A 24,949-nucleotide genomic window follows, 5' to 3' on the forward strand; every position below is an offset into this window, starting at 1 on the left:
AAGGAGTCTGTATGCCCTCCCTGTGGAATGCATGGGTTTTCTCCCAATATCCAGAGACTGGTTAATACCTCATTGCAAATTTTCCCATGATTAGGTGTGTCGGGAGGTAGCTGGGCGCTGTGATTCGAAGGGCCAGGAGCTAAATGAAATAGCTCTTCGGTATCCCCAGGCACAACACGAGCTGAGTCGATTTATTTGAAGGTATCTGTAAGTCAAGCCGGGGATCTGCTGACTGGATAATCCTGCCAGGTTTAGTGTTTCCGCTGTCTGCTGCACTCTGTCAGGCCAAGCTGCTAATCTCCTGAGACGGGATTGCGTTGCTGAGGTTAACTTCTCCTCCCAGGTCCCCTCCTTCTCGTCCGAGTCATGTGACTGTGGGCGATCGCGGTCTTTCCGTGACCATGATTGTTCTTGGCAAATTTTCCTACGGAAGTGGTTTGCCATTGGCTTCTTCTGGGCAACGCCTTTACAAGACAGATGATCCCAACCGTCATCGATGCTCTTCACAGATTGACTGGCTGGCGGGCTGGCGTCCGTGGTCTGATAACCAGATCTTGTGATGTCCATTAGCTGCTCGTACGACCATCTACCCCCTGCTCCCATGGCATCATGCAACCCTGATCGTGGGTCTAGGCAGGTGCTACACCTTGCCCAAGGGTGACCTGCAGGCCAGCGGGGGAAGGAGGTCCTTGCATCTCCTTCAGTGGAGACATATCTCCACCCCTTGCTAATCAAGAGCTGAACAACCTCCACTTTAAGTATACCCAATGACTTGACCTCTGCAACTATCTGGCAGTGAATTCCACAGACTTGCCTCCTGACTAAAATTTTTCCTCCTCTCTGTTCTAAAATAGTTAAGTAGTGCAAAAATAGAAATAAAACAGTTAGTGAGGTAGTGTTCATGGGTTCATTGTCCATTCAGAAATCAGATGGCAGAGGGGGAGAAGCAGAAACAGGCCATTCGGCCCATCTAGTCCATTTCAAAATAATTTAAGCTGCCTTCTCCCATCGACCTGCACCAGGACCATAGCCCCCTCATACTCCGACTATCTATGTACCTATCCAAACTTTGCTTGCATGTTGGGATTGGACTTGCGTACACCACTTGTACTGGCAGCTCGTTCAGCACCCTCGCCACCCTTTGGCCTTTCAACCTTAACTCTGGTTGTAGTGTCACCCACCCTCAGTGGAGAAAGCCTGCTTGCGTTTACCCTACCTATGCCCTCATAATTTTGAATGCCTCTATCAAATCTCCTCTCAATCTTATGTTCCAGGGAATAAAATTCCAATCTATTCTATCTGTCCATACAACTCAGATCCTCCAGGCCTGGCAACATCCTTGTAAAATTTTTCTGTACTTTTTCAACCTTATTTACATCTTTCCTGTAGGTAGGTGACCAAAACTGCGCACAATACTCCAAATTAGGCCTCACCAATCTCCCATACGTCTGACATCCCATACACAGACGCGTTCCCATCAGACGTTGGTTCTGAATGCTGGTCTCAGCTAATGCAGAAGATCTAAGCTGGACTAGCCGCTTGTTCCGCTTATACCAGGGACTGGGTAGACCCAGGAGAGCCACAGGATATTGGTGGGTGGGGGGTTGATGTTGGGTGGGGAGGGGGTGCGGTGACACGTTAAGATGACAGCCTAAGCTCTCCAGGTGAGGTGAGGAAGGTGGACTCTTTAATAACTCTCTCAGCCGGGAGCAGCGACACCACACGGTGCTTGGCAATCTGTCTTCCTCAACAGTGCAGACCGAGCTTATGTGACCATGTTGTGCTTCACCTTTCCTGCAGGAGTTACAGAGAAGATAGCTCGCTGTCGGTTGATCTTGCCCAGCTGACCAGAATGGTAAGTGCACAAAAACTCCTGGTAGAAAGCCGCCGGTGTAGTTGTTAACACACCTTCCAAGACACGGTGAGGAGCTGGTCTTGCATACTGTTGACACATCAGACCTTTACAGAGTGCATTAAGCTAGAACAAGGTAAAGCAATAACAGTGCAGGATAAAGTAAAAGCTACAGAGAAAATGCAGTGTAGGTAATCGATAAAATGCAAGATTGTATTGAGATAGATTGTGAAGCCAAGAGCCCATCTTATCCAAGAGGTCCTTCCGGCATCCTGATAACAGCGGGGTAGAAGCTGTCCTTGAGCCTGGTGGAACGTGTTTTCAGGATTTTGTATCTTCTGACTGATGGCGGAAGGTCTGAGGTGGTTGGGATTTTTGATTATGCTGGCTGCTTTACTGATGCAGCGGGAATACAGACAGAGCCCATGGATGGGAGGCTGGTTAAGTGTCGACAGAGTCCATGGAGAGGAGGCTACTGAGCTGCGTTCATAACTCTGCAGTGTCTCGTGGTCAAGAATGGAGGGAGTTGCTGTACCAAGCTGTTATGCATCTCGCCAGAATGCTTTCTATGGTATAGCGATTAAAAAAAATCAGTAAAGGTCGATGAGGCCTTGCCAAATTTCTTTAGCCTCCTGAGGAAGCAGGGGTGTTTGAGTTGCATTGATATCAGGGTGGTTGGACCAGGACAGGCTGTGGGTAATGTTGGCTACTTGAAGCTCTCAACCTCAACAGGAGCACGTGCACCACCTCCCTTTCCGAACACCACCGATGTAGACGGGAGCACGTGCACCACCTCCCTTTCCGAACACCACCGATGTAGACGGGAGCACGTGCATCACCTCCCTTTCCGAACACCACCGATGTAGACGGGAGCACGTGCACCACCTCCCTTTCCGAACACCACCGATGTAGACGGGAGCACGTGCATCACCTCCCTTTCCGAACACCACCGATGTAGACAGGAGCACGTGCACCACCTCCCTTTCCAAACACCACCGATGTAGACAGGAGCGCGTGCACCACCTCCCTTTCCGAACACCACCGATGTAGACGGGAGCACCACCTCCCTTTCCGAACACCACCGATGTAGACGGGAGCACCACCTCCCTTTCCGAACACCACCGATGTAGACGGGAGCACGTGCATCACCTCCCTTTCCGAACACCACCGATGTAGACAGGAGCACGTGCACCACCTCCCTTTCCGAACACCACCGATGTAGACGGGAGCGCCACCTCCCTTTCCGAACACCACCGATGTAGACGGGAGCACCACCTCCCTTTCCGAACACCACCGATGTAGACGGGAGCACGTGCATCACCTCCCTTTCCGAACACCACCGATGTAGACGGGAGCACGTGCATCACCTCCCTTTCCGAACACCACCGATGTAGACAGGAGCACGTGCACCACCTCCCTTTCCAAACACCACCGATGTAGACAGGAGCGCGTGCACCACCTCCCTTTCCGAACACCACCGATGTAGACGGGAGCACCACCTCCCTTTCCGAACACCACCGATGTAGACGGGAGCACCACCTCCCTTTCCGAACACCACCGATGTAGACGGGAGCACGTGCATCACCTCCCTTTCCGAACACCACCGATGTAGACAGGAGCACGTGCACCACCTCCCTTTCTGAACACCACCGATGTAGACGGGAGCGCCACCTCCCTTTCCGAACTCTGTGACCAGATCATTGGTTTCGTTGGGATTGAGAGAACCGTTGTTGTCAGGACACCATGTCACTAAGTTCCTTGTCTGCTTACTGTACTCAGTATTATATGTAATGTTTGAAGTTTTTCTTTTTCTGCATTAATTGAAGTTCATTTCTCGTCAGTGCCTTCCAATTTGATATGGTAGTCAAATATTTAACCTTCCACAAGTTCAACGTTAATGTTTTTTAACTTTTATCTCACCTACTTAATTGCTGCTTGGAACCTAACCCTCTGATTGCTCTTTTCGGCACCTCGGGAGAAGCTGACGTGCGTCTGACTCCGAGTTAGTCTCGTGCATTGTCTTCCGCCTCTCTGTTGGCCAGACTTGCTGTCCTCCTTAGGTGGCGAGATGCTGCCCCACCCACTCATGCTCAACGGCTCAGAGACATTATGTCCTGCTTAGACCTTGAGAAGATTCATTATTCACTTCTTAATTCGGACACAAAGTTCCAAAAGGTGTGGGGACCTTTTCTTGCATATTTTCATAATTCCGGTTTAGATTAAGGGTGCATCCCTCCCTTTTTTCTTTTGCATTTAAATCCCTTACTTCCAGCTTGTGTAAACATTATAGTTCAGGTAGTAGGCAATATACCTTTTTATAAATACAGCTCTGTGGTGATGAAAGTTCTGATCAACTTTTTTATATATAGCAAGGTTGGCTTGGAGTTGGGTCGTGGGAGGTTGGGGTGGTAACTACCTTTATATGATTCTACAAAGGTGCTTTTTCTTAATTGTTACGAATTGTACATTTGATATGTTTGTTTTGCACTGTATAAACCTTTTTTTTGTTTTTCTTTGTTTTATTGCATTGTAGAAACTCATAAATCTTTTTAAATTTCAAAGCAAATTTATTATCAAAATACATATATCACCATATCCAATCCTGAGATTCATTTTCCTGTGGACGTACTGAGCAAATCTTTTGAATAGTTCCTATAGCAGGATCAATGAAAGACCAACCAGAGTGCAGAAGACAACAAACTGTGTGAGTAAGTAATTAGCAATAAATAATGAGAACATGAAGTAATCAGATAAAGAGTCCTTAAAGTGAGATTGAAGTGAGGGTTGTGGGAACATCTCAATGATGGGGCAAGTGAGTGTAGTTATCCCCTTTTGTTCAAGAGCCTGAAGGTTGAGGGGTCGTAACTGTTCTTGAACCTGGTGGGGCGAGTCTTGAGGCTCCTGTACCTTCTACCTGCTGACAGCAGCGAGAAAAGAGTATAACCTCAGTGGTGGGGGATCTCTGTTGATAGATGCTGCTTTCCTGCAACAGCATTTCATGGAGATGTGCTCAACGGTTGGGAGGGCTTTACTGGTGATATACTGGCCTGAATCCAGGACCATTTGTAGGATTTTCCATTCAAAGGCATTGGTGTTTCAATGCAGGCAATCGATACACTCTCTCTGTAGACTTGGCCTACTCTACCCTAAACCTGCCTCGGCAGTGAAACACTACGGACCACCTCTTGCATGGCTGTGGACTTTTTTATGTGACTGGGTTGTTTTTGCACACTTCCTTTCTCCTCATTGTCGTGTATAATTTGTGTTGCCAAGGGTTATGGGGAGAAGGCAGGAGAATGGGAATTGCGAGGGAAGTTAAATCAGAACTGAACACAGCATACTAAGTGTGGCCTAGCCAGAGTTGAATAGAGCTGCAACATTACCTCACGTCTCTTGAACTCAATCCCCTCTCTCATAGCCCTTCTTAACACCTGTAATGCCCTGGTTAAGAATTTTTACCGCTATGCTGTGAGGAATTTCATTTAGCAGTTTTCTGTAAAAGCAATATATCCTGCTGGTAGAATGCTTTCGTTTTGGCTAAAGATAAGGGGCTATGATGTTTAACTTAGGAATGTTGTGTCAGCCAATCAGGATGGTGGGATCAGGAGAAGGTTCTAGAGAGAACTGGGTGGAGAGAGATTTGTGATGGATGCTGGTGCAGTTCTTGGTCTTCTGGCGGTGGGGGGGGAGGGGGGGAGGTGCCATGAAGAGAAAACCGTGAGAAACAACCGTAGATTTGACCAGAAGATGCCATTGCAAGGAGTGCTTCTCGAGACAAAGGATGCTCTACCAGAGATAGGTGATGTGAATTCAGTAACGTGAGTTATGGATGTACCAAGCTTTTGGAAGATACGATCTCCAACGGTCACATTTCTTTTCTTTCCCTTGATAAAGCTGAAATTAGTAAATATATACTTTCTCTATAATTTTATGCAGGTGCGATCTGTTATTTTTTGCTAACCTGTAACTGTGTATGGGCAATATATTCACAGCATTCACTCAAATCGAGGTTTCTTTAATTGGAGCATCACAACATTCCAGTTTGGTCGAACCCCAAATCACAGCGACCCTAGACGTACATTGTTAATAAAAGGTGGCCTTCTTGCCCCTGAGTCACATGGGTGTTAGCAAAGTTGGCTAACGAGCCCACGGAGAGGGTTACACACCCTATCAAATTGTGAGGCAGCTTTGAGGAAGTGTACACCAATGTGCCTCTGTTCCTGCACACTGCTGAGAATCCTGCCATTAACTTTGGACTCTGTCCTGCATTAAGGATGTAATGTTGAGGCTTTATAAGGCACTGGTGGGGCCTCACTTGGAGTACTGAGAGCGGTTTTGGGCCCCTTATCTAAGAAAGGATGTGCTGACATTGGAGAGGGTTCAAAGGAGGTTCACAAGAATGATTCTGGCATTGAACGGTTTGTCATATGAAGAGTGTTGATGGCTCTGGGGCTGTATGCTTTGGAATTCAGAAGAATGAGGGTTGACTTTGTTGAAACCTATTCAATGTTGAAAGACCTCGATAGAGTGGCTGTGGAGAGGATGCTTCCTAGTGGGGAGATGTGTGGGTCCTAAGACCAGAGGGGACAGCCTCAGAATAGAGGGGTGTCCTTTTAGAACAGAGGTGAGGAAGATTTTTTTTTTTAGCCAGATGGGTGGTGAATCTGGAATTCATTGTCACAGGTTCTTGTGGAGGCGAAGTCGATGGGTATATTTAAGGCAGACATTGAAAGTCCTTGATGGGTAAGGGTGTTCAGGGTTATGGAGAGAAAGTGGGAGAATGGGCCTGAGGGGAAAAATCAGCCATGATCAGGCTCGATGGACAGAATGGCCTAATTCTGTTCTTGTATCTAATGGTCTGATTTCTGTGAGTGATTACAAGTTGGGTGGTCACAATGGCCAAAACTTTGCTTGTGTGCCCTCTAGCGGTGTATGGTCTTCTCCAAGCTCCACTGAGTGGGTGCCTTACTCCGAGGAACCTGCATGTGGAATTGGAAGGGTTGAGTTTGGGTGGGGGTAAAAGAGCCATCAACCAGAGGTCCAAAGGTGGCTCAGTCAGTTAGGTAGGTGTGGAGTTTGATTGGGATGGGGGGGGGGGGGAGTTGGATGGGTCAAATTGAGGCTTGGTTGAAATCTTGGCGGAGAAATGACGGGTCCTTTGAGAGATGGAATGGGTAAAACCGGGAATACTGTATCCGGTCACCCCCTCAAAGTCAAAAGGGGCTGTTGTGAGGGCATGGGGCTCCTTTTTCAGGTTGAGCTGTTGAGGGGGCACAGGTAGTCAGAAGATGGGAGTTGAGCGACAAGCACTGAGGTTTTAACTATGGAAGTGAAATGATCACACTCGGAGAGCACAGAAACAGGCCTTTCAGCCCATCTAGTCATGACAAACCTAGTCCCATCGAAGTACACCTGCACCATTGGCCTCCATGCCCCTGCCATCCATGTACTTATCCAAACGTCTCTCGAATGTTGAAATCGAACCTACATCCACCTTTAACGCTGTCAGGTTGTTCCACTCTCCCACCATCCTCTGAGTGAAGGAGTTCCTCCTTAAATATTTCATGTTTCACCCTAAACCTAAGACTACCAAGCCTCAATTTGACCCATCCAACTCCCCCCCTCATCCCAATCAAACTCCACACCTACCTAACTGACTGAGCCATCTTTTGACCTCTAGTCTCAGTGGAAACAACCTGCCTGCATTTACCCTATCTATACCCCTCATAATTTTGTATACCTCTCTCAAATCTTCCCTCGTTCTCCTGTGCTCCAGGGAATAAAGTCCTAACCTGTTCACCTTTTCCCTATAACTTGGGTCCTCGCACCTTAGCTGCATCATTATAATTTATTCTGTCATGCTTTTTTCGATCTCATTGATATCTCTCCTGCAGATGGGTGGCCAGAGCTGCACACAGTACTCCAAATTAGGCCTTGGGGTGACTTAATCTAAGTTTTCAACAATGAGGGATGTTGTACTTCTGTGCGTGATAAAGTTGGGTATGCAGGTGACTCCTGGAACTTCTAGAGCAGGGGTGGGCAAACTTTTTGACTCGAGGGCCACAATGGGTTCTAAAATTTGACAGGGGGGCCGGACCAGGAGCAGATGGACGGAGTGTTTTGGTAATACACCTCATAAGAGAAAATAAAATATCATGGGATTTGTAGAAAACATGTGCTTTAATTTCAATTGAAAATGAACAAATGCATTACAACAAAATATATGTCTTTGAAGTCCCATGGTATTTAGCTATTTATTGAAATGACTTTTAAAACACTGAAAATTAAATGAATAAAATACAGCTTTTTTTTAATAGTAACAGTTATTATTTTAAAGCACTGAAAATTCTGTTATCCTTCAAGATATTATCATCATCACTCTCCTCCTGACTGTCTTTATTTCAAAAACGGTAGGAGATGCAGGTCTACTTGTCCTGCTCCTTCTTATTCAATTGTCCCCTGTGCCAAAACTCAACAACGACCCGCAGAATGACAAAGCAGGGAGAGCGCGCCAATATGCGGAGCTCTGTGCTCGCAAATCCCCGCAGGCTATCTCCCTTAGCCGGAACGCTGGCTAATTGTGAGCCGGTTCGGATGTGCCAGGAAATGGGTCGCCACAAGGTCACAAAGTAAAGCGCAAATGTGGAGTAATACGCTGCACCTCAACAAAGGTCAATGTATATAGAGTGCGTCATCTATTGGGAAAACGGCAGAATTGCGGGGAGAAAACGTTAACAAGGTTTATTAATATAATTTCATCAAGATCTGCGGGCCGGATTAAAAAGCTTAACGGGCCGCATATGGCCCGCGGGCCGTAGTTTGCCCATGCCTGTCCTAGAGGGATGTGTAACTGCGTGTTTTTTATTTTTGCAAAGAGAACTACCTTTAATTCCATCACACTGCACTCTGGTTGAATGCCCCAGTTGGGCAGTTTTTCATCGATTCTGTTATGGTTATTTTTCTATAGATTTATTGAGTATGCCCACACAAAAATGAATCTCAGAGTTGTATGTGATGGCGTTAGGGTATGTACTTTGATATTAGAATTTACTTTGAACTTTGATCATATCTCTATCATGTTTCTGAGTCCCAACTCCCTGCCCCAAGCTCTCACACAATCCTTGATACTTTCCCCTTCCTCCCCCAGTCGGCCGTTGTGGACCCCACCCTAAAGAGCCGCGAGGAGCAGGATGCGGAGCTGGACCGGAGGATTGAAGCTCTGAGGAAGAAGAATGAGGCCCTAATGAGGAGACATCAGGTGAGGTGGAGTTGGCTGCCGTTTTACAGCCATCAGCGGTGTAGGAAACCACTGTTTTTTAAAAATAATACATGTTATAAGATGTGTACTTTTTAACAAACCCGTGCATTTTTCACACTCGCTGACAGAAAGCGGTATAGCAGCTAAACTAACGGTTTATCACCTTTCTCGTTTTTCATTGGCTAAGTATTAGCTCATTACCCGCTTATTGTAATTATGTAGCCTGTTAAAGAGTTTATTCCTATCTATGGAATTTCCATTATCTATAAAAGTGATGGATTTTTCAGGGGTACCATCTTGGCTTCTTTTTTGCATCCATACACCCCTTAATGTTGGTCCTCAGCCCTCTGTTAAGTTTGCTTAGTATTTGTATGTTTGTGCTCTAGAATAAACTAAGAGCTTGGAACGAAGATCTTAATGTCCAACATGGGTGAGTGGGACGAGGGCACTGAGTTGTGACTGTCTCGGCACCTCACCCAGGGACCAGGACACCACCCAGAGTGATGAAGCAGCTGTGGTGCTTGCCGTTGTGCGCTGGCAGCGGGAAGGGGAGCCGGCGCGTGACGGTGCATTGCTCAAGCTCCCGGATATCCCAGCACATCTGGCAGCCGATGTGCAGTGTTGAAAATGTAGCAGGCCCTCTGTGTGCAGCAAGCTGATTACTAATACTAATTACCTGTCTTTTAACTTAATTTCATTTGAGTGGGACCCACTCCCCAGAGAAAACCTGCCTGCGTAACGAATATTGGAGGAATTCCACAGGTCAGGCAGCATCTGGGAGAGGAGTAAGGAGCCTGTGTTTCAGTTTGAGGCCCTCTATCACGACTTGGGTCTCGGCCTGAAAAGCTGGCTCTTCAGTCCCCTCCATTCTACATCACATTCTACAGGGGTTGTAATGAGAGCATCCTGAGCAGCTGTATCGCTGCCTGTTTGGAAATTGCACCATCTCTGATCGCAAGACCCTGCAGCGGGTAGTGAGGTCAGCTGAGAAGATCATCGGGGTCTCTCTTCCCACCATCACGGACATTTACACTACACGCTGCATCCACAAAGCAAACAGCATTATGAAGGATCCCACGCACCCTTCATACAAACTCTTCTCCCTCCTGCCGTCTGGAAAAAGGCTCCAAAGCATTCAGGCTCTCACGAACAGACTGTAAAAGTTTCTTCCCCAAGCTATCAGACTGCTCAATACCCAGAGCCTGGACTGACACCTTACTGCCCTATTGTCTTGTTTATTATTTATCGTAATGCCTGCACTGTCTTGTGCACTTTATGCAGTCCTGTGTAGGTCTGTAGTCTAGTTTTTTTCTGTGTTGTTTTTTTATGTAGTTCAGTCTAGTTTTTGTACTGTGTCATGTAACACCATGGTCCTGAAAAACGTTGTCTCATTTTTACTATGTACTGTACCAGCAGTTAGGGTCGAAATGACAATAAAAGTGATTTGACTTGAGATAGATGCTGCCTGACCTGCTGAGTTCCTCCAACATTTTTGTGTGTGTGTTACTCTGGGTTTCTAGCATCTGCAAGGTCTTTTGTGTTTATGAGAATCTGCCTGCTCTTCTTCACAAAAGCTCCTATTTATTATTAGTAGTGAGGTCACCTGAGCCAAGTATGATCTTCAAAGGCTTAGGAGAACAACCTTGGGACCTAAGGGGTTGTCTGTTGGTTGGGTCCTCTGATGGCAGTAGAGGTTGATCTGGGATCTACACATTCTGGCGCAGTTCAGGCAAGAGTAAGCAGTGGCTCCAGTCAGTGGTTGCTCACTCACATCTGCCGCTTGTTCTCTGCGGTACAGTGGAGGTCGCTGTCAGGTAGCGCAGTTCCCTCTCGAACAGATTTCCTCCAGGTGTATCTATTGGGTGCAGTTTCTTCCCAGCTTTTAAATGTAAAACTGAATTTCTTCAGGCTGATTTACATTGTAAACACCTGCTGGTATCTACATACATTTTATTCCGTATCCGTACTTTAACCTCTTGGCTTTTTAAAAAATTTATTTCATCGTTTGTTGTGTTTATTGAATGTTGTTTTTTGTTGCATGTCCAACACGCCGCAGCTAATTCCTAAGAGATGTAAACGTTATCATCGCTGTTTTCTGTTGTGAGGGACGGGGCCGGGGCTTTGGGGTTTTTGGGGGGTGTGGGCAATCAGTTTGGTTTTTAGTGTGAGGGAGGGGGTGGGGTGTTTTGGGGTTTGCGAGTTTGTTTGTTTTTCCTTTTCATGTGGGGGGTGTAGTGATGGCGTTTCACCAGCTCTCAGTTTTTGTACGTCATGGCTATCTGGAGAAGACAAATATCAGAGTTGTATTGTACACGCATACTTTTACAATAAAGTTGACCTTTGAAACTTTGAAATGAACCCTTGCATATGGGAAATTAAGTTGATCTGTGATATTACTTAAGCCCAGCATTCCTACTGGGGCATAGGTTGCCGATGGCAGCTCACCCAGGGTCTTCTGCCCTCATCCAGTCTTACATGTTGCCCCCAGGTGTAGCCCATCATATGTCTTCTTGGCAAAGATCCTTTCTCTGCCAAGCATGAGACCTTGGCAGTTTCTGTTGCCATTCCTGTGGCTCTGGGTTTTTTATGGGATGGCTTTGCCAGCCCATGCCCAACCCTCCGCCTTTCTCTGCCGGTCTTAGGACTGTCAATGGCAGAGTTAATCCCTGATATGGCATGCCATCATGGTCATCATTGTGCATTATGACATCATCATTATGCGCCGTGTCAATAGACAATAGGTGCAGAAGTAGACCATTCAGCCCTTCGAGCCTGCACCGCCATTTTGAGATCATGGCTGATCATCTACTATCAATACCCGGTTCCTGCCTTGTCCTCATATCCCTTGATTTCCCTATCCATAAGATATCTATCTAGCTCCTTCTTGAAAGCATCCAGAGAATTGGCCTCCACTACCTTCCGAGGCAGTGCATTCTAGACCCCCACAACTCTCTGGGAGAAGTTTTTCCTTAACTCTGTCCTAAATGACCTACCCCTCATTCTCAAACCATGCCTTCTGGTACTGGACTCTCCCAGCATCTGGAACATATTTCCTGCCTCTATCTTGTCCAACCCCTTAATAATCTTATATGTTGCAATCAGATCCCCTCTCAATCTCCTTAATTCCAGCGTGTACAAGCCCAGTCTCTCTAACCTCTCTGCATAAGACAATCCAGACATCCCAGGAATTAACCTCGTGAATCTACGCTGCACTTCCTCTACAGCCAGGATGTCCTTCCTTAACCCTGGAGACCAAAACTGTACACAATACTCCAGGTGTGGTCTCACCAGGGCCCTGTACAAATGCAAGAGGATTTCCTTGCTCTTATACTCAATTCCCTTTGTAATAAAGGCCAACATTCCATTAGCCTTCTTCACTGCCTGCTGCACTTGCTCATTCACCTTCAGTGACTGATGAACAAGGATTCCTCGATCTCTTTGTATTTCTCCCTTACCTAACTCTACACCGCTCAGATAATAATCTGCCTTCCTGTTCTTACTCCCAAAGTGGATAACCTCACACTTATTCACATTAAACATCATCTGCCAAGTATCTGCCCACTCACCCAGCCTATCCAAGTCACCCTGAATTCTCCTAACATCCTCATCACATGTCACACTGCCACCCAGCTTAGTATCATCAGCAAATTTGCTGTCTTTCCAAGACTGTGATTTTTCTTGGCAAAATTTTCTACAGAAGTGGTTTACCATTGCCTTCTTCTGGGCAGTGTCTTTACAAGATGGGTGACCCTCAGCCGTTATCAATCCTCTTCAGAGATCGTCTGCCTGGCGTCAGTGGTCACGTAACCAGTACTTGTGATCTGCACCGGCTGCTCATACGACCACCCACCACCTGCTCCATGGCTTCACACGATCCTGATAGGGGTGGGGAAGGGTGCTTCACCTTGCCCAATGGTGACCCGCAGACTAGCAGAAGGAAGGAGCACCTTACACCTCCTTTGGTAGAGATGTATCTCCACCCGGCCCACCAATCTCCACCCCACCACCCAAGCATACTATATTTCTATTATTCAGTGATTTGGTGCAGAGTAGGCTCTTCTGCCCCCCCCCCCCCCCCCCCAGCAACCCCACAAGCCCAATTACCCCCAACCTAATCGGGGGCAATTTACAGTGACAGTTAACTTACCTGGTATATCTTTGGTCTGTGGGGGGGAAACCCCACACGTTATGTGGGGAGGACGTATGGAGACTCCCTACAGAACGATGTCGGAAATGAGCTCCGGGCTCTGGTATGCCCCAAGCTGCATAGTGTCACACTAACCACAATGCCGCCGTTGTTGTGATAGGAAATCGAAGAAGATCGCAAGAAGGCGGAAGAAGACGGCATCTCTGTGACCACCCGGAGACCGAAATATGAGGCGGAGTATGACCGTAGGCAGAATGGGAAAGGAGTCCCGGCGGAGGCTGGTGACCTCAGTCGATCCCTCCCTGTGAGTAAACGTCTCCTTGCTCTGTTGCAGATCTGTGTATCAACGGTTCTGTGTTTATAAGCTACCTTGCGTTTGCTCGCTGAGCCTGGAGGTCGTGTCACAAACATTTCGTGACCAGTCGAAGTGACGTCATCAGTGGTGTTTCTACCAAGTGCTCGATTTTTATATTGTTCCGACTTGTTCTGGTTTGTTGGCTGCTAGTCTCCGCTGGGTGTCCGCGGCTCACCCCTCGGCCCCGATCCCAGCAGACGCATCAGTTTGTAGATTGCATGCATCCAATATGCTTGTTAATAGAATCTCCCGCTGAGAACCAAGCTTCTTTTTTAAAAAAAAAAGTTCTCTTGTTTTCTTGTTTTGTGCTTCGGTCAGGATCTTTGTAGTTTTGTCGTCCTCTCGTCCCTCAGGAAGAGCAGGAAGGAGACAAGTTCATCTGGGGGAACTAGGAAAATCCTGGCTGAAGCACAAAACAAGAAATGAAGCCAATGCTCGTATCAAGTGATAACCAGAGATATGGGCCAGCAGAGATCAGTCAGCTATCCTGGCTGGCTCCAGCAGCCAGCGTGACAGCAAACCAATCAGAAGAAGGAGTCAGACCAGTATAAACTCGAGCACTCAGCAGAAACAACACTCAATTGTGTGCTGATGATGTCACCTCGAGTAGTGGTGAAACGTTTGTGACCTGACCTCCAGTCTCAGCGGATAACTCCACAAACGTGCAGCCAACCTGAACTACCAATCTTCTCTTTCGTTTCCAGCTATTCCTTGTATTTATATAATCTTTAAAAAGAAAAAAATTATTGTGTTCTTTATCTTGCGGTGTTTTTACTTGTGCTGCATCAGATCCAGAATGATGGTTATTTCTTTTTCCTTTATACTTGTGTACTGGAAATGACGTTAAGCTATCTTGAAATGTTAATTTTTTTTAAATCTTTAAAGATGAGTGATGGGGAACTTCTTCACTCAGAAGGGGGTGAGAGTGTGGAATGAGCTGCCAGCGCAAGTCTCTTTATTGCCTGTTGTGCCACTGGCAATGGAAGTCCTCCATCTTCATTGTTTTCATTACTGTCAGTCGTGCAAGTTCAGAGTGGGGAATCAGGAATACCGTCACACTCAGATGTAGAAGGGTTCTTCATTACTGTTTCCATAACAGTTTTGTTTCACCACTCAGGGTTGTTTACCCTGAGCTGAAACCCGGAGGACCGGTGGACCACTCTCAGTCTGGCCTCTACCCTTTGACCTGTTTGGTATGGGTGACCCTACCAAGAGCCAAACCGGAAGGCTCAGACTGCAGCCAGCTGAGCTCTCCGGGTCACTGAGGCACACAAGCCTCCAAACCCCATGACAAGGTTGTGGTCCTCTCGGAGAGTCAGCGCAAGTGGCGGGTGCAAATTCGATATCAGCGTTTAAGAGAAGTTTGGATAGATACGTGGATGGGAGGGGTATGGTGGGTTCTGGTCGATGGGAGTAGGCGGTTTAAATGAATCAGCACTGACTAGATGGGCTGAATGGCCTATTTCTGTGCTGTAGTTTGCTATGACTGTAAAAATGGAGAGGGACTTTTAGAATCTCAATTGGAAATGCTTCCTGACGTGCCGAGTTCCTCCAGCACTCTGTGTGTCCAATGGAAAGGCTCCTCATTGGACAGCAGGCCATGGCCTGTTTTATGGTGATACGATACCCTTGTACTTATCTGGAAAGAGGTGTTTTAGGACGTGCTCTTCCCTGGAGCTGCTCGTAGAGTCACAGGGCCCTAGAGCACAGAAACAGGCACTCGGGCCATCTGATCTGTGCTGACCCCATTATTCTGCCTAGTCCTATTGATCCACATGGTAGCGTAGTGGCTAGCACGGCACTTTACAGTGCAGGAGACCTAGGTCTAATCCGTGCCGCTGTCCGTAAGGAGCTTGTACGTTCTCCTCACGTCCGCCTGGGTTTTCTCTGGATGTCCCGGTTTCCTCTCACCATTCAAAGGTGTACCGGTTGGTAGGTTAATTGGTCATTGTAAGTTGTCCTCTGACTAGGCCGGGGTGAAATTGGGGATTGCTACAAGGGGCAGCTTGAAGGGGGTGTGTCCATGCTGTATCTCAGTAAACAAACTCCATATCCCTCCCGTCCACATAATAGCTCTTACATGTTGGAATTGAACCACTTTCTCTCTGACAGCTCGTTCCACACTCTCGCCACCCTCTGAGTGAAGAAGCTCTCCTCAGGTTCCCCTTGAAATTTCACCTTTCACCCTTAACCTACGACCTCTAGCTCGAGCCTCACCCCACCTCGGTAGGGAAAAAGCCTCCCTGTATTTATCCTATCTACATAGACCCCTCATGATCTTGCCCCCCCCATCAACTCTCCCCTTGTTCTCCAGCACTCCAGGGATGCCGCAGTCCCTGCCTCCCTCTGAACAATTAGTGCTCTGTCCCATCTATATTTTCAGCCCACAGGAAGGGTCACAACACGAAATGTCTGATGTTCCTTTCCCGCCACCAAGACCTCTCCACTCGCTGAGTTCCTCCGGCAGGTTGTGGCTGTCGATCCCACCATACTGGGCACACCATCCTTCCAGATGGAATGTAGAGTACAGATGTGTACGGTCATGCACTTTGATAGAAGGAATAAAGGAGGAGCAAATTCAGAAATTGGAGGGGGAAAGGCACTTGGGAGTGCAAAGGTTAATTTGCAGCTTGAATCGTTAGTGGGGAAGGCAAATGCAATGTTAGCATTCATTTCAATGAGACTGGAATATAGGAGCAAGGATGTGATGTTGGGGTTTTATAAGGCATTGGACAGATACGTTTGGACTATTGTGAGTGGTTTTGGTCCCCTGATCTAAGAATGAATATGCTGGTGTTGGAGAGGGTCCAGAGAAGGTTTATAGAAAGATCCCGGGAATGAAAGGATTATCGTATGAGGAGCATTTAATGGCTCTGGGCCTGTACTCACTGGAGTTTAGAAGATTGAGGGGGTAGTCCCACAGAAACCTGTTGAATATTGAAAGGCTTCAATAGAGTAGATGTGGAGAGGATGGTTTTCCCTACAGTAGGGAAATCCAGGACCAGAGGGCACAGAATAGGAGAAAGGTCCTTTTAGAACAGAGATGTGGAGGAATTTCTTTAGTCAGAGGCTGGCTGTGGAGGCCAGGTCACTGAGTACATTTAAAGCAGAGGTTGATAGCTCTTAAGCACAAGGGATTTTGCAGAATCTAGATATCCAGAATAACACGCACAAAATGCTGGAGGAACTCAGCAGGTCAGGCAGCATCTGTGGAGGGGAATAAACAATTGGCATTTCGGGACGAGATTTTTCATTGGGACTGAAGGGAGAGGAAGCCAGAATAGGTGGGCGGGAGGGGAAGGAGTACAGGCTGGCAGATGATAAGTGAAGACAGGTGGGGGGGGGGGGGGGCGGGCTGAAGTAAGAAGCTGGAAGGTGATAGGTGGAAGAGGTAAAAGGCTGAAGAAGGTGGTTTCTGATAGGAGAGGTGAGTGGGAGAAAGGGTAAGAGGAGGGGCATTACAGGGTGATAGAAAGATGGGGAGAAGAGAAGGGGTGAGAGGGGAGCCAGAATGGGAAATGGAAAAAGGAGGGGGGGGGGGAATTACTGGAAGTTTGAGAATTCGATGTTCATGCCATCAGGTTGGAGGCTACCCAGACTGAATATGAGGTGGTGTTCCTCCAACCTGAGAGTGACCTCATCATGCTGATGGGTTCTTAGTTAGTCAGGGTGTCAAAGGTTACGGGGAGAAGGCAGGAGAATGGGGTTGAGAGGGATAATAAATCAGCCATGATGGAACGGTGGAGCAGACTCGATGGGAATGGTGTAATTTTGCTCCTGTGTCAGTGTGTGTCTTACAGTGGAGACTGCCCTTGAGGGTTCTTTGTCACTTTGTGTTTGACATGTTCCTGCTTATTCTCCACAGGAGAAGCGGATGACGAACGACAGGAGAGCTCGCAGCGGTCTGGGCTCGCCCGGCCGAGGGGGTTGGGCGGGGAACCCCACGTCCCCCGGCCCCAGAGCCTCGGTAGACCAGGCCGTCCACTACAGCTCTCCCAGCCGCCGGCCTGACAGGACGCTGCAGACTGATCGTCCTGAGCTGACCTCGCGAGGTTTCGCCGGCCCCGAGGGGGAGCGGAGAGGTCGAGGCAGGAGGGGCCGTGGAGGCCGAGGAGGGGGTGGGATGGACGGAGGAGTTCCCACTGGAGTTTCACTGCAGGACAGAAGAGTAAAGGTAAGGTGGGGCGCGTCGTTTATCGTTGTGTGCGTCAGTACAAATTCAAGTTCAATTGTCGTAGAGTCGTAGGAAAGTACAGCACAGAAACAGGCCCTTTGGCCCATCTAGTCTATGCTGAACCATTTAAACTGCCTACTCCCATCCACCTGCACTGGGCCCCATAGCCCTCCATACCCCTGCCATCCATGTACTTATCCAAACTTCTCATTCAACCATACGCTTGTATATAGCCAAATGAAACAGAATTCCTCTGGGGCCAAGGTACAAAACGTAGTACCAACAGTTACACACAGAACAAGGCACATAAAGCACACAATTACAATTACAGTAGAGCATACGGTTATATATATAAGGGAATAACGTAGCCCAAGCCCCTGAGCGTCATATGCTGTCGGTTACGGATTCCCAACATGTTTTATGACATGGACCTCTACCGCTAACAGATGGATCCGTGGACTCCAGGTTGGGAACCCCTACTGTAGATTGATGGTGCATGGGATAATTGTCCTGGAGCCATGTTCACAGGAATTCCTCATCATGCACTTGTGCGGCCATAGTTGCCGGCTTGTCTTTCACTGAGCGAATACTGGAGGGCAGCACTGTCTGTTAGTGAGGTACAGGTACATCAACACCAGCATCATGGCACGTTGCTACAGACCACGTGCAGTATATAGATTATACTGGACAGAACATTTTTTCCCAAAGTGTTGCTTCCTCAGAATTTTTTGTTTTTGTTTATGATAGACTGCTTGAAGCTGAACACAAATATAATTTCAGACTAAGAGACACAAAGTACTGGAGGAACTCGGCAGGCCAGGCAGCATCTGTGGAAAGGAGTGAACAGTCGACATTTCGGGCTGAGACCCTCCATCAGGTCCAGAAAAAAAGAGAAGTAGTTGAGGGGGAGGGGAAGAAGTAGTCCAAGGTAGTAGGTCATAGGTGAAACCAGGAGAGGAGGAAGGGGTGAAGTAAAGAGTTGGGAGTTCGATTGGTGAAAGAGATAAAAGGCTGGAGAAGGGGGAATCTGATAGGAGAGGACAGAAGAACATGGAAGAAAGGGAAGGAGGAGGAGTTTCACCAGTTGACTTCTCAGCTCTTCACCCCTCCTCTCTTCCCCCCTTCCCTAGTTCCACCTATTACCTATTACCATGTACTTCTTCCTCCCCTCACCACCTTTCTCTAACTTTTCAACACTTTTTTTCCCAGTCCTGATGGGGGGTCTCGGCCCAAAAGGTCAACTGTTACTCTTTTCCATAGATGCTGCCTGGCCTGCTGAGTACCTCCAGCATTTCCTGTGTATTACTTTGATTTCCAGCATCTGCAGGTTTTTTTCTTGTTTATCATTTCACGTAGGAGTTTGGCGAGACAAGAAATTAACTTAATGAATATAGTACGTTTAATTCCATAATAGTGCTGACCCTTTGCAATAGTTCAACTAAGCTAAAAATGTTTTGTTGACTGTGTTCATTTGTACTCAGCGTCTGAGACTTAGGGCTTAAATCCCTAACAATAATCAGCCAGTATTGATGGATTCCAGTTGCCCTGATACCGTTTCTCCACGACCACAAAGTCCTGGTGAAACCTTTCACCGTGCTCATCACTGACAGTGCCAAGATTGGCAGGGAAGAAGTCTAAATGGGAATGCAGAAAATGAATCTTTAGTGACATGTTGCACTTCATGGTTTTTGTATGCTTGAAGCATGTAGTTTGATGCTCTGGAATTGCCAAGAAAATTTTCAGCAAAATCCCTTGAATCCCATGCGATTTTCTCCGGTCCCACTAGAAGTTCTTCGAATTGCCCGACATTGATGACTTGTTCAATTTGTGGACCAACAAAAATGCCTTCTTTAATCTTGGCATCGGTTATTCTGACTTGAATTAAGAATTGAAAGAACAAATATAGGCAATTTTAAAAATGGTGCATGATAGGGAAATTTCATGGTGATTTTTGTGATCAGCAGTCCAAAATCTTTAAGATACAGACAGAAGTATTCAGGAAGTAAATCTTTGTTTCCAGTGTAATAAACTCCAGGTCAATAAAGTTGCTAACTAAACTAACTAAAAACTAATGCCAACACTGCAAATCAAGAGCAGTATCCTGGAACCAAATAATAACACCCCTAACAATACAGTGTCTATCTAAATCAATATTTTCATTCCTGGAGCGAGGACCAAGGTAAGTGGGGAGCATTGTTGCTGCTGTGCTTCCATCAAGACTGAACCAAAAGAAAGGGAGTTAAAAATAATTACAAGGAAGCTCTCTTTAGCCGGAATGTGTGCATTCTCACGTGTTTGATCGCTGTCTCTCGGCTGCCCGCCTGCAAGAGCAGCTGGACTCCTCGGTTGTGATATTCAGGGGGTGGAGGGAGGTAAATTCAGCCAAGTTGTCCCAGCAGCAATTGCCTGTCAGTGTGGCCAGGAACAGATTTACTAATAAGACCACAGACCACAATACACAGGAGAAGAATTTGACCATCGAGTCTGCATCGCCATTCCGTTGTGGCTGATTTATTTTCCCTCTTCCCCCCCCCCCCCCCTTTCTCCTGCCCTCTCCCCATAACCTTTCTCACCCTGACTAATCAAAAACTTTTCAACCTCCCCTTTAAACCTACCCAATGACTTGGCCGCCACAAATGTCCGTGGCAGTGAATTCCACAGAAACCAAAGAGTGAAACGAGAACTGTAGTTGCTGGGAATCTGAAACAAAAAGAGAAACTGCCAGAGGTGACCATCAGGGGGCAGCAGAGAGTCATAGAGAACTACAGCACAGAAATAGGTCATTTGGCCCATCCTGTCCATGCTGTCCCGGTCTTCTGCCTCGTCCTGGACCATATCCTTTCTTTCTATCCAAACTCTTAAATGTTGCAACTGAACCAGCTTCTACCACTTCCGCTGGCATCTCATCCCACACTCCCACAACCCTCTGAGTGAAGAGGTTTCCCCTCAGGTTCCTGTAAACATTTCACCTTTCACCTTTAACTCCCGATGTCTACTTCTAGTCTCACCCAACCTCGGGGGAAAAAGCTTGTTTGCATGAACCATACCTAAACAGCTCATAATTTTGTACACCTCTCTCAAATCTCCTCTCAGTCTTCTACATTCCAAGGAATAAAGCCCTAACCTGTTCAATCTTTCCTGATAATTGAAGTCCTCAAATCCCAGCAACATCTGTGGGAAGAGAAACAGATGAAACTTTTCAGTTTCGATAGCCTTCACCAGAATCAAACCGTCAACTGTTGTAGCACACAGAACATTCGAGCACAGTGCTGAGCCAACTCTTTGAAATAACAGATACAGGCCGTTTCAAAAACATGCTACGTGAGAGGGAAATTTCATGGTGACGTTAATGTTCAACAGCCCAAAATCCGTAAGATACACACAAATGTATTCAGGAAGCAAAATCTTCATTGTCCGGTGTTATATGAGACTGAAGAAAGAAAATGTCAAATGTGAAACAAATAGAAGTGTAAAACGAAAAAAATCACACAACTCTTTGGGTCCATTGAGCCCCACCACCAAGGACTCCCATTTATATTCAGACAGACAGACAGACATACTTTATTGATCCCGAGGGAAACTGGGTTTCGTTACAGTCGCACCAACCAAGAATAGTGAAGAAATACAGCAATATAAAACCATAAATAATTAAATAAAAATAAGTTAATCATGCCAAGTGGAAATAAGTCCAGGACCAGCCTATTGGCTCAGGGTGTCTGACACTCCAAGGGAGGAGTTGTAAAGTTTGATGGCCACAGGTAGGAATGACTTCCTATGACGCTCAGTGTTGCATCTCGGTGGAATGAGTCTCTGGCTGAACGTACTCCTGTGCCTAACCAGTACATTATAGAGTGGATGGGAGTCATTGGCCAAGATGGCATGCAACTTGGACAGCAACCTCTTTTCAGACACCACCGTCAGAGCGTCCAGTTCCACCCCAACAACATCACTGGCTTTATGAATGAGTTTGTTGATTCTGTTGGTGTCTGCTACCTTCAGCCTGCTGCCCCAGCACACAACAGCAAACATGATAGCACTGGCCACCACAGATTCGTAGAACATCCTCAGCATCGTCCGGCAGATGTTAAAGGACCTCCGTCTCCTCAGGAAATAGAGACGGTTCTGACCCTTCTTGTAGACAGCCTCAGTGTTCTTTGACCAGTCCAGTTTATTGTCCATTCGTATCCCCAGGTATTTGTAATCCTCCACCATGTCCACACTGACCCTTTGGATGGAAACAGGGGTCACCGGTGCCTTGGCCCTCCTCAGGTCCACCACCAGCTCCTTTTCTTTTTCACATTAAGCTGCAGATGATTCTGCTCACACCATGTGACAAAGTTTCCCACCGTAGCCCTGTACTCAGCCTCATCTCCCCTGCTGATGCATCCAACTATGGCAGAGTCATCAGAAAACTTCTGAAGATGGCAAGACTCTGTGCAGTAGTTGAAGTCCGAGGTGTAGATGGTGAAGAGAAAGAGAGACAGGACAGTCCCCTGTGGAACCCCAGTGCTGCTGACCACTCTGATGCACAGTTTTGCAAGCGCACGTACTGTGGTCTGCCAGTCAGGTAATCAATAATCCACTTATAATTCACTTATTTATCACGTATACATCAAAACATAGTGAAGGTACGAAGTTCAAAAGTTCCAAGTACATAAATTATCAAAGTACATATGTCACAATATACAACACTGAGCTTCATTTTCTTGTGGGCATACTCTGTAAATCCATAATAAAATAATAACCATAATAGAATCAATGGAAGAACACCCAGCTAGGGTGTTCGACCAGAGTGCAGAAGACACCAAACTGAGCAAGCACAAAACAAAAGTAGTAATAAATAAATAAATAAGCAATAAATATTGAGAACATGAGATGAGTCTTTGAAAATGAGTCCATTGGTTGTGTGAGCATCTCGCTGATAGAGCAAGTGAAGTTGAGTGTAATTATCCCCTATAGTTCAAGAGCCTGATGCCCGAGGGGTTGTAACTGTTTCTGAACCTGATGGTGTGAATCCTGAGGGTCCTGTACCTTCTTCCTGATGGCAGTGTCATATACCTTTTGCTAGATCTGATAACAAAGAACCGAAAACAGAGTGGATCTGTTGAAGAGCGCGTTTATTACTTGCAAGGAGAAGTCCACCTCCATTCCTCACAATTGATGGCGGATGGCCCACCAACCAGGACATGTTCTCTTCTCATTGCTGATGTAGAAATATTTTCGAAAGGATGTTTTCTATGCTGGGAGAGTCTAAGGCAAGAGGATACAGCCTCAGAATAGTGGTGCATCCTTTTAGAACAGAGATGAGGAGGAATTTCTTTAACCAGAGAGTGGTGAACCTGTGGAATTCTTTGTCTCAGGCAGCTATGTGGTGACCCATTTGGGCTAACCTCACACTGCATTGGGTGTTAACACAAACACATCATTATCTCCAGTTGCAAAACTCCATGTTCCTGACTGGAGTTGTCTCTTCCTGTTATCGCAAAATTTCAAAACCTCCAAACCTCGGAGAGTGCGGCTGGAGAGCTGGGTTCAATGCCAACTTTTGATGCTACCAGTGTAGCTTTTTTTTGTAGGTTCTCCCAGATACCATCCGTCACGGGTAAAGCCCTTTCCACCACTGAGCACATCTGCATGAAATGCTGTCGCAGGAAAACAGCATCCATCCTGCTCACCATCAAACACTCAATGTGCAGAGAGAAAAAAGCAAATCGTGCAAACAATAGAAGTCAGCGAATAACTTTCTGTACTGAAGTCCACAGCCGATTCGCAGAGATGAGTAAACCTCGCGAAGCAGCGGTCTGAACTGGCCTGCGCCTCACCTCCGGCCCTGCCACCCTCACCTTTTCAGTCAGCTTCAACAAAAGCAAGATTAAACAGGGTGTCAGAATTTACAGAAAGAAGGCAGGAGAATGGGGCTGCGAGGGAAAATAAATCAGCATGATCTGATAGGGGAACAGACTTGATCGGTTGAGTGGCCTTATTCTGCTCCTTTATCCAATGGAAAGGTTCTCTGGAAACTGTCCTTTTGGAGGGTGAAGGTTGCAGATGACCTTAATCCTCGGAGTCTTTTTCCAGTTGGCTCACCTGCATTTATTTGGTCCTGAGGCCCAGTGAATAATGACATCCGAGTTTCTAGGTTGGGACCAGTTGCAGAGATTTGCTGCAAGCCAGTGCTTGGAATATTTCCTCTTGGCCATCGATTAACTTCTCTTCCTTTGTGTTATCGGGGAGTTCCCGAAGGCTTAATCATTTCATGTTTCTATCTCTTTTATTGATTTTCAAATAAAGAATATACAAGTACAAATCGAAAGGGGAGTTTAACAAGTAGATAATATAAAAGACATATAAACAGCAATATTAAAGACAAAAAGCATATAATATCAAACTCAAATAGGTAATAAATTATGCTGTTATATATACAATGGTCAGAGAGAAATTACAACTCCTCATTGCAATCGTAAAAAAAAAGATTGGAAATTTTATTGATAGAGAAAGAAAAGCCCCACTAACTAAACTAAAACAAAAAAGAGAGAAAGAAAAAAAAAGAAAGGTAAAGAAAGATTGGGCAGTCCAAATGAGGATAAACTTAAAAAAGAAAGAGAGAGGAAAAAAAACACATCCTTCCAGTCATCTCCGAACCTTCGTGGACAAGGATATTCTCCAAAGAGAATAAAGAAAAATAAATAAATAAAGATAAATTAAATCATGTGAAAGTATTGAATAAGGGGTCGCCAGGGACTTGTTCAAAATCAAAAGATGTATCAAATGTCTGGCTTCTAATTTTCCCCAAGCTTAAACATGACATGATGGAGGAGAGCCAATAGAAAACAGAGGGCGAGTTAGGTTCTTTCCAGTTTTGGAAAGTCAAAAAATTTTGCATCCTGTCATCTTGATAATGACATCTGAGTTTCTAGGTTGGGACCAGTTGCAGAGATTTGCTTCAAGCCATCGGGGAGTTCCCGAAGGCTTAATCACGCTGGGCGAAGAGCAGCTTCCTGATGAGGAATGACTGCGTGTGCCTCTGTGATTGGGCCCAGGGGAGAGTTCCATGACTCGGCAGCCGGAACCTTGGGATCCACTGCTGCCTCTCAAAGTTCTTGTTTGCATAAGGAGGTCAGTGTGTTGAACACTAAAAGCGAGACGTTAACTTGCCTTTAACT

General features: G+C 46.4%; 1 protein-coding gene across 7 annotated transcripts in view; it reads left to right on the top strand.

Moving 5' to 3' along the window:
- The window catches only part of ccdc9 (coiled-coil domain containing 9), a 99,527-nt gene that overhangs the window by 5,418 nt on the left and 69,160 nt on the right, over window positions 1-24,949 (top strand). For 6 of the 7 annotated variants that reach the window (XM_059985020.1, XM_059985022.1, XM_059985023.1 and 3 more), the window contains exons 2-5: window positions 1,801-1,855; window positions 9,000-9,110; window positions 13,418-13,561; window positions 17,478-17,786. In XM_059985020.1, coding sequence (XP_059841003.1) covers window positions 1,801-1,855; window positions 9,000-9,110; window positions 13,418-13,561; window positions 17,478-17,786 — 619 coding nt within the window. Of the gene's footprint in view, window positions 1-94; window positions 202-1,800; window positions 1,856-8,999; window positions 9,111-13,417; window positions 13,562-17,477; window positions 17,787-24,949 lie in introns of all 7 variants that reach the window. The other variant, XM_059985025.1, reaches the window with a different exon arrangement.

Source organism: Hypanus sabinus, chromosome 11 (assembly GCF_030144855.1).
Source record: "Hypanus sabinus isolate sHypSab1 chromosome 11, sHypSab1.hap1, whole genome shotgun sequence".
In the NCBI taxonomy this organism is placed as follows: Eukaryota; Metazoa; Chordata; class Chondrichthyes; order Myliobatiformes; family Dasyatidae; genus Hypanus; species Hypanus sabinus.